Source organism: Aspergillus tubingensis (assembly GCF_013340325.1).
Source record: "Aspergillus tubingensis WU-2223L DNA, scaffold_8, whole genome shotgun sequence".
Taxonomy (NCBI): domain Eukaryota; kingdom Fungi; phylum Ascomycota; class Eurotiomycetes; order Eurotiales; family Aspergillaceae; genus Aspergillus; species Aspergillus tubingensis.
The window spans coordinates 3,501,752-3,516,820 of NW_023336282.1; the positions used below are offsets into that span (position 1 = coordinate 3,501,752).

General features: G+C 49.3%; 2 protein-coding genes across 2 annotated transcripts; both read left to right on the top strand.

The window, feature by feature from the left end:
* Positions 1-1,095: 1,095 nt before the first annotated feature.
* On the top strand, positions 1,096-1,972 carry AtWU_07460 (uncharacterized protein; the record flags this gene model as incomplete). The annotated part of the gene is made up of 2 exons (XM_035502569.1): positions 1,096-1,324; positions 1,434-1,972. 2 exons carry the CDS (start codon positions 1,096-1,098, stop codon positions 1,970-1,972), a joined length of 768 nt encoding a protein of 255 aa, XP_035358462.1.
* A 9,130-nt stretch (positions 1,973-11,102) lies between these two features.
* On the top strand, positions 11,103-12,634 carry AtWU_07461 (mitochondrial import receptor subunit; the record flags this gene model as incomplete). The annotated part of the gene is made up of 3 exons (XM_035502570.1): positions 11,103-11,253; positions 11,362-11,500; positions 11,578-12,634. 3 exons carry the CDS (start codon positions 11,103-11,105, stop codon positions 12,632-12,634), a joined length of 1,347 nt encoding a protein of 448 aa, XP_035358463.1.
* Positions 12,635-15,069: the final 2,435 nt, after the last annotated feature.

The window sequence follows — 15,069 nt, forward strand, 5'->3', positions numbered from 1 at the left end:
CCTACTTGAGAGCAAAGCAAAACTAGCTGGACATATAGTTTGACACCATAATGGCCAGAATTAAGGTGACTACTTCGCTGCATTGGTTCACCCCCTCTACAATGCCCTCCATCGGCTACGCAGCTTCCACCAGGGAAAAGCACGGAATATCACAAGAGACTGCTATCCCAGTGACCAGCATCGAACCAGAGAAGGCTGAGGACAAAATAAAAAGCCCAGCCACAGCCCCAGAGAGAGAAGTGAGAGAGTTATTACCAATGCATGGACATCCCCTAAATGGGGTATAGGAAAAGACATACAACACCACGCCATAAGTGCTTCCACTTCCATGCTATACATCCAGGTATATGTATGTTCGGACTGAACTATAACTCATCTTGCATGTGTGCTTTGATGTCATTCCCTGGATAACTCCAAAGACATCATCTATCAAATTATTTACAAACAGCCAGAACTTCTTGATGGAGTAGACGAAAGCCAGATATTAATAAAAGCCACCGCAAATAACAATACCAACCACAATAACTATCCATACTCCCATACAAATGTAGTGTAGTAAACGCCATGCAAATATCACCAGATACTTACCCAGCCAATACAACAATCAACCGAATGGCTTTTCGGCCGAAACCTGCGTGTACTTCATCTACTTTATCCACCAGTTGTATAGTAAACTGAGGGATAAATCAACCGAACCAGGTCCAAAGAAATCGTATGATCTCTCATAGAGGTTTGAAGGAACAATTTAATAAAATCAATCTTAATACCCTCAGCACCCCTGCAAGTAGCACAAACCAGCCAAGCCACATCCCTAGATACAAACCGACCAGTGTTGTTCGGAGGCTGCCCATAGTAATTCCGCACCGCACCGCAGCTAACCTAAGCTTGGCGGTCACTGCCCGCAGCGGTAACGTCACTGATTTACACTCACTCACTTACATCCTCCAACATCACAACCACAACAACCACCAAACAAGCCCAACATCAGACCACACCTACTACTTACCATCCCCGCATCCATCACCATCAACAAACCACCACCTCCCCGCTCGATTCCCAACCCAACCACTCACCCACCCGCGCGCACATTCAAGCATGGCGCCCATCCGCCGCTACCTCCGAATCAGCAAATACACGGTCCTCGAAAGTCGAATCTACCTCGAGAACCCCTCCGATATCCGATGGCTCCTGAACGCGCGTGACGCCGTACTCCCACGCGTATTCGCAGCGATCCGACCACTCGTGCTGCCCAAGTTACGCGAGGAGAATGAGCGGTTATTTGCGAAGAAGAAGGGGAAGCCGGTGAAGGATGTTATTTTTGAGGGTGAGTAATCTCTTATTGAAATATACAGGAGATGTATATATATATTTGGATGGACTATGTATGGTGCTTGGAAGGGATGGCTGGCTGATCATGCATGCCTTTCGTGTAGAGGAATTCGAGGTTGCGTTGTTTTTGCGCGAGTCGAGGACGCGCCATTCGCTTCTTACGAGGCATAAGGAGTTTGGTGAGGAGGAGGGAGGTTACGCTGTGGGGAGAGGGGTAGGAGGAGGGTCTGGTTCTGGGGCAGCTGAGGGTGGGATCTTGATTGAGAGTGATGAGGAGGAAGAGGGGTTGGAATTGAGGAATATTCCACAGGCGAGTGGTGATGATGATAATGGTGTGGGAGGGAAGCGTCAGCGGGATGATGCTGATTGGCAGTCTGATGATTCGCCGGAGCGGCGGCGTACATTGAAGAGGAGGAAGGATGACGGTACGCTATCGCGAGATGCTGATGATGGTGATGACAAGAAGATGCGCTTCAGGACCAATTACGAGGGATTTAATATCTACGGCTGGGTGCTGTGTCTGCTTGTCACGCGGAAAGGTGACAAAACAGGGACAAGAGCTGCACCGGCAGAACCTGGTCGTCAGGTCTTGATGGAGGAATGGATATCAAGCCAGGCCCAGGGCGATCTGCCTGAAGAATGATTTCGAAGCTGCCTGCAATACGTTACAGCATTGCAAGACTTGCAAACGCCGCGTGGGACGGGGATGGCGCCTCGTCGTAAGATGCGACCTGATCGTTTGATTTCTGCATAACGCATGGTATGGTCCAACGGTCGCATATCATGAATTGCAGAATGCTCGTGCGCGTGATGCAGATTGAATGTCATCCGGCTGAAAAGGATCGAACAATTGTACTGCGACGTGTTCGCAAATTGCTGTACCACCTGGTGCGATGGCGGCCCGTCTGGACAACATTAGCTGGAGTCGAGACCAGTCCGGCCGAGAATCATCTTTGAGTTCGAGTTTCCAGTGAGGCGACGAAACAGTGGTGTGCGACAGCCTGACTCGGATGCTGGCCGTTATCTGGATTAAGTTCTGTGTAACACCGGTCCCAAGGAACCTGACCGTCTCGCCCCTTTTGCGCCGAAGACCACGTCTACAGTGTCAGGACGCGTCGCAATCGGCCTAGACTGTCATAACTCAGTCGGTCCCTGGGAGCCTCTTGCGGGGCACTCGCCGTTGGAATAGAACACCATGCCGCATGGATGTGCACTGCAGCACATACATATGTGAGGGTCATTTAGACTTTCGGCTTGCTGCATAAGCCATGATCCTGGCGCATAACATACTGATGTACAGGGGTTGTTTCACGTTGACATGCCGATTGACAGCTTGCGACTCCGTGATATATCTGAAAACAGGAGACAGAATGGCGTTTGAGATTGAGCAGACGCGTCCCGAATGGCTTCTGCTTCAGTATCTTGCCAAGAGTCAAAGTACCGAGATATTGCCGTGTCGTCTAATTTTACCCCAACACCAGAGTAAACGAGGACCGGGATTTGGTTCACCGTTTTCTTTCAGAAGCGCCCTGTCCGCCCTTTTGCGGAGATGCCTTCCGAAGCAATTGAACAATGGCCCAGTAATTGGCGTGCAAACATTAATAATCTTGCAAGGCTAAGCAGAACCCTGCACTGGATCCAATGGAGAGTAGCCGAATCTTGACGTCAATCGAGGAAGAAAAGGGCAGGTCCAAACAAAATTTTCTCCGACTAAGGTAGTGGGCGGAGTTCTCCGTACTGTGGAGTAGGATTGACCGACATTGATAAAATTGGGATCCATGTTCCACGGTAAGGACGACTTTTCCATGCGGAAGACGTAGACGAGACCCTCTAGTTAGATACAGCCCTTTTAGGCTTTTAGCCGCTTGAGATGTGCCTAAAGAGGCAAGACACCGCGAGGAAGATGGCCGAAAGAATTGTAACTGAGGTTGAACCTCTGTTGCCTATGTTATTGCCTTGCTTGAGGATTCGAGAAAAACCGTAGCCAGCCGCCCGTGAGATCCGATCCCGCTGCGGGGTTCAACAGGGAGTAGTCGAACCATAAGGGTGCTATTGAAAATCGTGATCAACATGGGTCCTAAGACACGGTATTCAGAGCACCAAGAACTCCGTAGACTCCTACGCCACTACTCAGGACGGCAGTAATTTCCAGTGCTTATCCTGAAGGAGCAAAGGTAATATCATTCAGCCAACCGATAACCAACGAGGTCTGTGTGGTGAAAAAGAGGCTGGGATAGAATTCGATGAGCAGTGGTTTCCCGCAACAGAGTTAGTGGGAGCAAGTGGACCAGCCGTTGTAGTGAAACCGGCGGCGCCAAAGGCGGTGCTGAGACCGGCTGCTCACTAGAACAAAGTAGCAAGTTCGTATCATAATTAGTGGCCTTTTAGTCCGAATTTAGCGACAAAGCGGGAGCGATTGTTGAGAGTTTGAACCGCAACATGTGTGGGACGGACAGTGGACGAGCACTGTGCGACAAGAGGAGCGGTGAACCATGGATTGCGACGGTTTCTGGAAGAGTCAGTACCATTCCACAGAGCGGAGAAATTCCCTGATGTTGATCTTCACTAGATATGTACGCCGCACGGAGTCCTGCCTGGGAAATTCCGATCTTGCCTACATCGGCGTGGGCAACCCCTCCTGCAGTCGGACTATTGAATATTGCAGACTGGGAGGCGTCACGGTGATTGTGATAGTCGAGGATGCAGTCAGATGCATAGTACCTGCATTAACGCAATTGCTGCGTTACATCCAATCCACTAACCCGCAGGGAACCAAAACTTGAGGCGGGAAACTGTCCGGGATATACGACAACATTAGTTGGGGTGAACAAGAGAGAGAGAAGGGCGCGTAAGTATGACAAAGGCTCAATGAGTGTGGTGTATCATGTGTACCCATTCTCCACTTTGTGCACTATTATAGCAATCTGTTCAGGACTGCAGTGGGAGTTTGCCGAGGAGTTTGACGAAATTGGCGTGAATCACCCTGCCTCCGCACTGAGACCGGCCATTGATTGCTGCGATCCAGTTTTCACCACACCAACGGCGCGGAATGAACACCCCCAACAGTGGGGATCTCATTTCGTTCTCTTGGAACTGGGATCCACTCTGTCAACATCCTTCTCCTTCTTGCCATGTGTTTTTCTTTTTGGCCCTCTCTGTCCCCGTCGTCCCAAATGGATAAGAGCCATGTGACCTGACGGGAAATCAGGAAGTGGCAAAGATGATGATATGACCGATCCGGATCATTCAGGGAACCTATACCTACTATGTAATAAGAAAAGGGAAAATGAACCATTCATCCACCGGAAGCGCGCGGGATCTCTTTTGCGTCAGGCGGCCATCACCATTAACCGGATAAAATTAGTAGATACAGTAGGACGCCGTAGCTCACGATACTACTGCTAGGACTGGCAAAAAAACCTGCCTTGTCCGTTCTCAAGTCTCAATCAGTGGTCATGCATGCAGCGGCGCTAACAGCTGCACACTACGCCAAAGAAGTCAATCGTTGAGGACGACTTGACGCAGGCCGGGGTTGTTAGTAACTTAGTATCCTGTTAGGCGCCGGCCTATCTCTCTAGCGGCCGTGGGTAACGAAAATTGTCGGCGGAGAGACCAGCGACCGGGTCAAATCATCGACGCGAGAACGCAACCCGCATCTCGATGGATCGACCGATGAGTCGATGCAGCAATCGATTGACGTGCAGGATCATCGTTTCTCCCTTCCTGTTTACCGTGTCCTTCGCATCCCGGGCCACGTCCTATCTGCAGATGATCCGGCGTGACGCCGCGCATCCTCATTAGATACTTACTCATGAAGCGGGTGGTGCTAGTCCGGTTGCACGCCAGGGCTCCATTGGGCCAAGGGGGGTGAGATTGGTGGATGTCTACTGGTTCAATTAATGAACTCATTCAGAATCAAATCAAATCAAACCGGATTGGACCTGATGAGCGTTGCATTGCATAAGAGAGTACACCCCCAAGTCAGCTGGCGTGGGAGATTAGTTTCAATTAGTTCTCTCAAGCTGCAGGGACGGACGGGAAGCTGGCGAGCCAGTCAGTGACCATTAATTGGGCGTTTGGTACATGTACGGAGCCATAGGATATGTGTAATAAGTAATAAGTAATTATGAAATTGTGAAGTCTAATAGTTATTGATCAGGGATGATAGGAGGGCAGCCTTACAGCAAGCAACAATAGCAAACCGCAACCTAACAGCCAAGACTAGGCAAGGGACATCAGCCACAATGGATGGAATGGATGGTTGTCAGCCGAGATGTCCGTCAAATGGAGGAGCCCGGAATTACCAGATTCCAATCGCTTCCCGAGGCTCCCGTTCCTTGGGAAAAGGATAGATGGATGACAGACAGTTCCTTGAACTCAAACCGTTCAGGGCAGCACCCAAGAGTCTGAGAGCTCGGACAATACGAATGCAGGTACTTTTCCTTTTCCTGACTTTCCTGCAAGGAGAAACGGGGTTTTCGTTGGCGGACGTAAACCCCGAAGATGCGATCCAATTGTGGGTGAGAGCGATGATGATCAACCCCTGAAACATCGCTCCGGCGGCGGCCTGAGGACACGCCATCAAAGCTCTTCTCTTCTCAGTCTGTGTCTGTGTGGGTGTGTAGTATCTTTAGGTTGCGGCTACCCCGTTGGCTGCGACAAACTTGCCGCCCTGTACAGATGAAACGACCTGTCATTCTTCCGTTATGATCGGATCACCACTGCCCTCCTTCCCTCCCTCCTTCTCCCCTGAACAAGGCTGTAAGGGAAGGAAAGAGAAGAATGTTTCTTCCAAACCCAATCATGGATCATGGCTCCTCAGCTGTCTACTGCCTGTCTCACCACTCTCAGCTATCCATGCTCGCAAAAAAGGACCGACTCACGGCTGAAACGGGAAGGCTGAAGGATGCAGGCGTCACTTGGGCTTGAGAACTACGGGATGTGTGGTGGCTTGGACTGGATGGATACAGGAAGAGGATAGGCCCGCAGGTCCCGACAATCTGGCTGGAGCTAGGATCTTCCCTCTTTTGGAGGGTGGGAAGGAAGTAAGTACATACAGGAGAAGGGTGTCTGTGTGGTGGTCGTGAGGAATCAAATCACACGCATCCGAGTTTCAGACGGGCAGCGCAACAGCCGCGCATTTGACTTCGGATCATCCTGGAGGGTTCCTTATCGAACTTGCTAGACCTTGTCCCCTCTGGTGCTCTTCTCACGCTCTTAGCTCTCTTTCCCCCCTCAAAGGATCTACGAACTGGCACGTGTAGGCATGGCTGGACTAGCCCCCAAAGCTCGTAAGCCTATCAAACGCAGCTGCACATACTCAGGGATGAGGTTGCCTGGACACCATCCTGGTCGGGATGCGGAGTAAGCGCATCCTCTAACGGTGGCATTGATCCCTTCGATTGAGTCATAGATAGCAATGTTAACTCACTCACCATTACAAAGTGGTTAACTCATGCTTCTTCGTCAGTGTCCTCGTCCTCCCCCATGGTAATTTACGTAACCAAGCGAAATGGCACTAGCGTTTAGCTACAGTTGTAGTCACATGGGCGGCGTCTCGCCCAGAGGATTTTCCGTTTGCTTTTCTTTGCTGAAAAAGATGGACTGTCTTGCCCAGAAAGCAAAATCGGGAATGGTGAGAAAAGAAGCCGCCAGAACGGGGTGTGTAGAGACGACTCCGTCGAGAGTCAAGATAGAGAGAGCGAAAGAGAGAGAACGATAAACGCTGGAGTGGGTCAGGAATGCTTGCTTGCCTTGTTCAATTTCGTGTTCACTTGTTCCCTCCCATTTTTCGCTTTGTGTCTTTGGTTTGTTCTTGTTCTTTTCTTGTTCTTCTTCTTTCCTTCGATCCTGTTTCTCCTTCACTGCTAACTTAGTAGACTAACTTTTTTTCCCTCCCATTTTCTTCCCGTCCATTTGCTCGGCTGTGACATTTTATCGCCCTTACAGACAACCCTTTGTTTCTGATTGAGACGCCCACCTAGCACCACCATCAGTCCACACCCCATCAAATAAGCTCCGATAATGCGCATGTTAATTAGACCTGCGGAACCCAAGAAAAAAAAAGGGGGAGGCAAAAAGTCTCAGCGGTGAAGGTCAGTCCCCGGCCGGAGTGGGACAACAGGAGCTTCTAGAAAATTTCCCTGGGATTTCCCATTGGGGCCTCAGCAGCAAAGGCATCCATCGAGAATCCATCTGGCAGCCCACCCGTACCGCACTAGTGTAAGGACGCGGTCAGATTCTGACGTAGTTCGTTTCCTCCTGTCCGGCCGGTGGAGCTCAGCTGTTTCCCGACAGGGGAAAGGGAAGTGGGAAAAAAAAAATAATTATGATTTTATAATTTATGATTTAATTTTAATTTTTTCTTTTTCCTTCTGATTATTCTGTCCCCATTATTATTTTTCATTATTATTATTCTACTTCTGGTTCAGCGCCAATCACCCCGGTTGGTCTTTTCTTCAAAAAATAAAAATAAAAATAAGGGCACAGAAAATTGAGGGAAGCTCTCAAGTATATATTAGACGCCCATCTGACCTCGTCTTCTTCAATCCTCTTGGTTTCATTCAACTTCAATCCTCTCAAACAACTCGCGTGCTACACTACACTACACTACATCAACCACCACACTACTATTACTACTACTACTTCCTTCACACAACTACTACCATCACCACGCACACCACCCATTACCATCATCCACAACTACATCATCATGCCTTCCATCGGTGGCTCTACCTCTCAGTTCCCTCCTTGCCCTGGTCCCCCGCCAAAGGGTCCTCTTCCTCCGCTCCCCAAGTAAACACAACGGGCAATTCACTTGATATGAACTTGACGACCGACAGACTCAGCCGGTTCAACCACAGCTCTTCCCACCAACTCCGCCAGGAACAGTGACAATGTGGGCCGGTTCGAGTCTCTCATGACATGGGAGTTGCACCTTTCGGCATATGGTTATCACGATTTCGTTTTTGGGACATCACACTATGGCTCTGCTCCTTTCCACTTATACCTTTTATTCGCATTCCTCAACAACCTTCGATTCGCCATCTTTCGGACTTTTCGACTACCACCGCCACACGGAAGCCTCTCCTGGGCCGGTCTTTAATTCTCCATACTATTCTCCGGGACCACGCGCAGGCGCTCTCTGCTCCCAATCTACAATGACGTTTTGACATTGCGACATCGAATCGTTGCACTGCATCAGCTCACGCGGCTGTCGAGTGATCGGCAGATCCTATCGCACTGCAGGGGGGCCCGATTCGACAAGAGGGACCATGATGCTGTGACTCGCTATTGGTTCCCCACTCTCGGGCCATTTATCTCCAACCAGCCTTGTCAGCAACCGGACCCTGCAACACCAAGTGATGACGACAAGACTCGCGAGCATACGAGTTTCATGTGCAAGTTCGGGTATTGCTCATCGACCAACCCAATTGCAGCATGGATCGCACGATCCCCACCGATGTCAATGCGTTGTTCGGAAACCTTGGATTCCATTCGCACATGGGGTTCAACAATTACTTAATTCCTTTTATTTCCTTTTCCAGTCATGTGTACCATCTTGATTGTTATCATCCACATTTGGGATTTGAGCTTTATCTGAAATCGACGGCATGTATAATAGACTTAATATACCCAGCGGCATTTCGCATTCTTGGCTGCGCTTTGACATTGCTAATGAGACTATCAAATTCTTTGACCATTTACTTCCTATCTTGCAATCTTAAACAACGCATACTGTAGTACTGTAAGCATCTCATGATAACTGCATTGCAGCATTGCAGCATTGCATGGTGCATTGCTTGAGTAACCTGTGTGACCGCGGGGAACTCCCCCTCCCTAAAGAAGATCGACAGGAAGCACACACAGACACACAGGGCAACGTTCAGCAGCGGAGTAACAACAGCGCAGCCCAGCAGGGATTCTGAATCAATAGCGCTGCGATCACCCCTCCCCCTCTTGTAGTACGGAGAACCTCCATTCACCTTTAGCGTCAGTCCCAGTCCCTCTTTTGGCGCATGTACCGCACTGAATTGAGTAATCAGATAGCGGCATTTGACAAGATTATGACTCGATCATACGGTGATCCAAGCGAGGGAAAAAAAGAAACACAAGTCTTCCGCCTCTCCCGCAATTCCTTATCAGTTGTACTGCAATATTGCTTTTTTTCTTACTTGATGCAATAGTTTCTGCGAGGTACGCACCCTGGCCTGCGCGGCCCGGGTGGCGCACCTGATACGACGGGCTCTACCGCAGGACTTAGTACTACTAAACAGGAACCGACTCGACTATCTATCTATGCCAATAAGTGGTTATTGGTTGGATAGTTTGTGTGTCAAAGACCGGGTTCTAAGGACCCCTCTTCCTCCTCTTCACCCTCCCACCCAACTTGTGGAATCTAATCTCGTAACCGCCAAGCAAACCACATGCCACCTGCATTGCATATGTAGGAAGCCAAGCGCATGCCATGGATGAATGGATAAATGGATGCGGGTAGCCTGACGATAAACAGAATGCTGATCAATGATAAGCTGATAATTTATACCCTCTCTCTATAGGTAGATTACTGTGTGTATGTATGTATGAGGTACTTACTATCTACATACCTCATCCAATTCAAGGACCGGCCCACCTGTGTGTGTGTCTGCCTAGTAGGACCGAGGAACCCGTGCCTTGATTGCCCGCTTTTCGATATAACGGGTATACGTGGCGGGGTGGAGGGTAGAGGTACGACCTAAGCTCCATAATCCTGCCCTGTTTCTGTTATTGTCTTCCACGTTCTCTGAACCTTAGATGGGTTTAGCACGAATGTCCGATCGCAGGTCAACTGACCCCGGATGTACCTGGAGCCCGTTATTACTATTTAGTTATTTTTATTTATTTTGCTCACCATTAACCCGTATTGTAAGCAGGGACTGAGCGTTAGTTCATTAGGCCGATGTCAAATCCCGGAATTGAGCATGTCATGCCATGTGCTGGATTGGATGGCAGAGATGGATGTTGGTAAAATTAAATCTTACTTTCTTGTTGTAGTTATGGCGCTAAGTGGGTGTCATTCAACTTCTGCAGACATCTCTTGATTAATTCTGCGGGAGCCGGTAGATACTACTACACCACTAACTACTAACTTAATTGTTGACTACCTCTACTAGTAACGGAGTAAGTAGGTGTGGCTTGAGTATCGCATACACTCCTGTCAGTCAGTTTATTTGGCCGAATAGCTACCAACTAGCTAGCAAGTTAGTTATCTGACTACTTCCCTAGCTTCAAACTCCCAGGCCCTTCTCCTATCATCAATTACGATCGGGACGCGGATGCGAAGAAAATCACTCATACTTAGACCGATTAGTAGACTGATTCCCTCGCCTAAAAGGAGGGGTTTGATGACACAAAGTGAAACCAAAAACCCCATGGATTTAATTTACTCAATGCCATCTCAACATACCCGATGACCCTACTTTGCTGCTTGTACTGTATCTGTTGCACTGGCCAGTCGCACCAACCACTTACTAGATCAGGCAGGATGGTATCTACGTCCTGACATACGTGGGATCGATCCACATCATGCTTCTTTCTTCCCCGCTCCATATCGTGTATACTCCGTAGCAAGTAGATACTCCAAAAGATACGGAGTAGTTAGTTGATGCTGGAATGGTTGCCTGTCAGCCTCAGGCGACCAGTCTCGCCGCCCGGCGACGGAATCTCCACGTGATAGCACCGGTCCAACAACGCAACCTCCATCTGTCTGGCCATCGCCGCAACGACCGAAAAAGATGGTTCTGGAACTTCATATTTGGGGTCCGGCATTTTCATTGCCGTCTATTGATGCGCAATGTCTCGCCGCTATTACGTATCTGTCCCTGACCGTGCCCAAGGATGCCTGGGTGCTCGTCGCAAGCAGTGATCCTTCCGTGTCGCCGACTTGTATGTTTATCTGAGTGGTTTATTCTCTGAATGCTAGTTTCTGGAGGGCCCCTGCTCTACGCTTGTGGGATTAATGACGCATTTGACTAATCTTATACAATTCCATAGGCGAACTACCTGCCCTCAAAAATGGCTCAACATGGGTGAGCCGGTTCCGCAATATCGTCGATTACCTCCGTCAGTATTCGAACGGCGACTGGGACCTGGATCAGGGTCTCGATGGGCTCGAAAAAGCAGATAACATTGCGTATGCTTTGCCACGTCCCAGTACTTTGATATTATAATCGATCAGGAGAAGAGATAATTCTAACTGATCATCAACAGCTTCTCCGCCTTCCTTGAATCCCGCGCTCAATCCCTCCTCGACCTCTCCCTCTACGTCACCAGCCAAAACTACTACAACTGCACCTCTCCCTCCTACGGCGCCATCCTCCAATGGCCCAACCAATGGATCCTCCCTCCGAAACTTCACAGCGCCGCCAAATCTCGCACCGAACATCTCGGCCTCTCCTCCCTGGACATACAAGCCATCGAAGACCAACGGAAACGTGACCACTCCGCCGCCGTCGCAGCAGGCCAGATCCCCAAGAACCTCATTCCTCAGCCGCGCGACACCGTCTCATCCCTAATCGGCAAAACGGCGCAGCAGAACCAGTTCAAGCTGGAGGCGTTGACCGCGGAACTGTTCGAGCCGCTCGAGGAAATCCTCAGCGGGAAGGGATACTTCCTGCACACTCGCGAGGACGGACCTACAAGCCTGGACTGTCTGGCGCTGGGATACCTGAGTCTGGCGCTTGTGCCGGAGCTGCCTAACCCCTGGCTGAGGGATGCGATGCGCAGCAAGGCACCCCAGGTGACGGCGTATACGGAACGAATGGTAAAGGAGATCTTCGGTGTTGTCGAGCTCGAACATGCTCTTCCTTCGGATGATACTAAGAGATCACGAACATCAATCCTGCCATGGCAGGCACCGCAACGGGCCCGGTTGGCTACGATTGGAAGCACCCTTTACAATACCCTTGCGGATGCGACGCCTATCTGGAAGGACATCCGCTTGAATAACCGGATGAAGGAGGCGATCGATGACAACGGGGAGCTGAGTGGGATTGAGCGTAGGACGATGTCGGCGTTTGCCGCCGCACAGTCGAAGGATGTGTGGTTGTCAGTTGGGTATGCGGTTGTGAGTGTCGCGGCTTTTGTTGGGTATCTTACGTTCCAACCGTCGATTCGGAAGGGTTGGACACAGACTGTTCAGCCTGTACACGAGGAGGGTGAGTTCGAGGTGGTAGATGACGAGGAAGGTGAAGGGGAAGGGAAAAAGGAGGAGGAATTAGATCTTGAGATGGACGCGATGAAGGTTTTGCGTGATCTTGATCTATAGTGTATATTAGATATATTGTTTATTAAGTATTTCCCTCCACGGTGGTGTAAGAGTAGCCAACCAGTTTCTATTGAATCTTCAGATCTCAACATTCCCAGCGAGGCGTAGAGTATATTGTGTTAGTAGAAGCTCAATCATTCCTAGTCCTACTCCTGCTCATATATATGATACCTATTCTAATCCTGGTAGTACTAATCTCGATTGAAACAGACCCACAACAGGATCATTGAAAGACAGATTAAGTTCTTGAGTAAGAAGTTGGTATTGATATAGACTATTGCCTCGACTTCGTTAGTACTATAAGGTTACAGAAAGTAGCTCTGCTACTGTTAGGTAATGTAAGGTGTGTGTGTTGTGATCTCTCTCTTCGTTTGATGGGGATGTCGATGTGAGGTTCAATGGCGATAAGCGTATCTATGTGGTGGTGCTGGTGGTGGTGATAGTAGTGGTGATAGTAGTAGGGTGTAGATATATCCACTTACTGCCACTTTGACTTCTCAAGAATATAGACAGTATAAGCTGTACACTTAGCGTTGTTCTCTTATACAACGTGACACTGCGAGCATCTCTTGGATCTATCTCCGTTTTCTAATTCCTGATCATCATATGTAAGATTCGAAGCCCTGCCCGTCTCAAGCGGAATATGTATAAGCGGAGTGCTCCAAACCCACAATCCACGCTACTGCAGAGGAGTGCTTTCTTCTGAGACAGAGATACTGCACTCTTTTGGCTAGAAAAGGAGCCCCCACGAGAGTGGAATATTGAAATGAATAGTTCCTCTTTGGGTACATTCATATCAACATTGGACAGCGCCAATACACACCGAGAGCCTCCTGGTACAAAGCAGACATTTGAAAGAGTCGCCTAGTATAAGACTTAACCATCCCACCCTAGTCTCAACCTTGGAATTTTTGGACTCCTCCACCAGTATATGCCAGACTATCAACTCCAACACCGACACCCACACGCCCTCGGAAGAACGTTAGTATCCACCCATACCACAAGTATCGGCATCGGAAAGACAGCATAAAGAAAGAGAAGGGCTTTGATCTTCCTCAATCGGAGCTGGAATGGCTGATTCAGGATGACGCATTGCATCCGCACAATGAGAGCTGCGACCATCGCCTGGAGAGCGAGGACATACGCCTGGCCAAAGGGAAGGCAGTGGACAGTTTGAGGGATCCGAGTGAGGTGCATTATTATGAGGTATATATTCGAGACGACCACCCCGCTGAACAGGTAGGTGATGGCTTCTGCTGGGGAGATCATGGTGATGGAGGATGATAGAGGAGATTGGGAGGGACTGACTCTTAAGAAATGAGAGAAAAATACCTGTGGGGTCCCTGTTATCCAAATATCTCGACTATCTAACTAGCGCTTGCTCGGGCCTCCAGCCTTACAGGGAATATGTTCCGGGTGCGAGCAGGGTGCATACTCGCGCCACTTGTCAGATGGTGGTATTTGGATGGTGAACATCAAGGTAGACATGTAATATCTACTAATCTATTGGGTGTTGGTTAGTGTCCCATTTCTACTGACAGTTGGATATATTGCGATGGTGAGATATATGCCTTCTTCCACATACGTTACTGAATGTAGTCAAGGATGAAGGATAGATCTGCTGAAGGCTTAAGTTACCGAACCATCCATAAGGCACCATCGCACTGGGATGAAAGCGTTAGACTATTTGAGTTCCAGCTTGCTTCGACAAAGATTTTCTCCTGGTTGCACGCGCAGGCCTCTCAGCCTGCCTGCCTCATGTGAGCCCTGACTAGCGCTTCGGCGAACGGCTTTAGTGTGCAATGCAATACTACGCAGGTGAGACACTGACAGGGTTAGACTCCCTCTGGCATGGATTATAGCCTAAACGACTTGGCTAGTGGGTAGGTGAGGGGCACAGTATCGCTACAGCAGTTTGATGATTGCAATTCATCGTCTCCTCACTAAGAAGTATAATACCCTGTAGGCAGGTCAAGCATCTGTCAAATCTGACTCTACCATTGTGCCTAGTGGTATGGCCCAGTCACAGGCGCAGGGTAAAGGAAAGCACTTCCACAGTTCTCGTATAAGTAAGAGACAAGCAAGCACCATAACCATCTCCAGTCATTCCATCGACTAACCTACAGTGCCAACCCAGCTATAAACACCCTACTTCCTCAACCAGCACTCGTCCGCCGAAATAAAACCCTCGGCACCCATCCCACTCCTCTTGACCATCATATCTTCATACTCATTGAGTGTGAACTCCTATCGAATCTCCGAATACCCGGAGGACCAATATAATAGCCCACAGCTCGATGCGCACCGACTACTAAACGCCGGGACGAACTTCACCGATAATGTGATAAAGTTCTGCTCCCACGACCAGGAATGCTTTGCTGTCGCAGCGTATCTCTATACTCAACGTGAAATGCGCGAAAAAGGGAGTCGCTTGG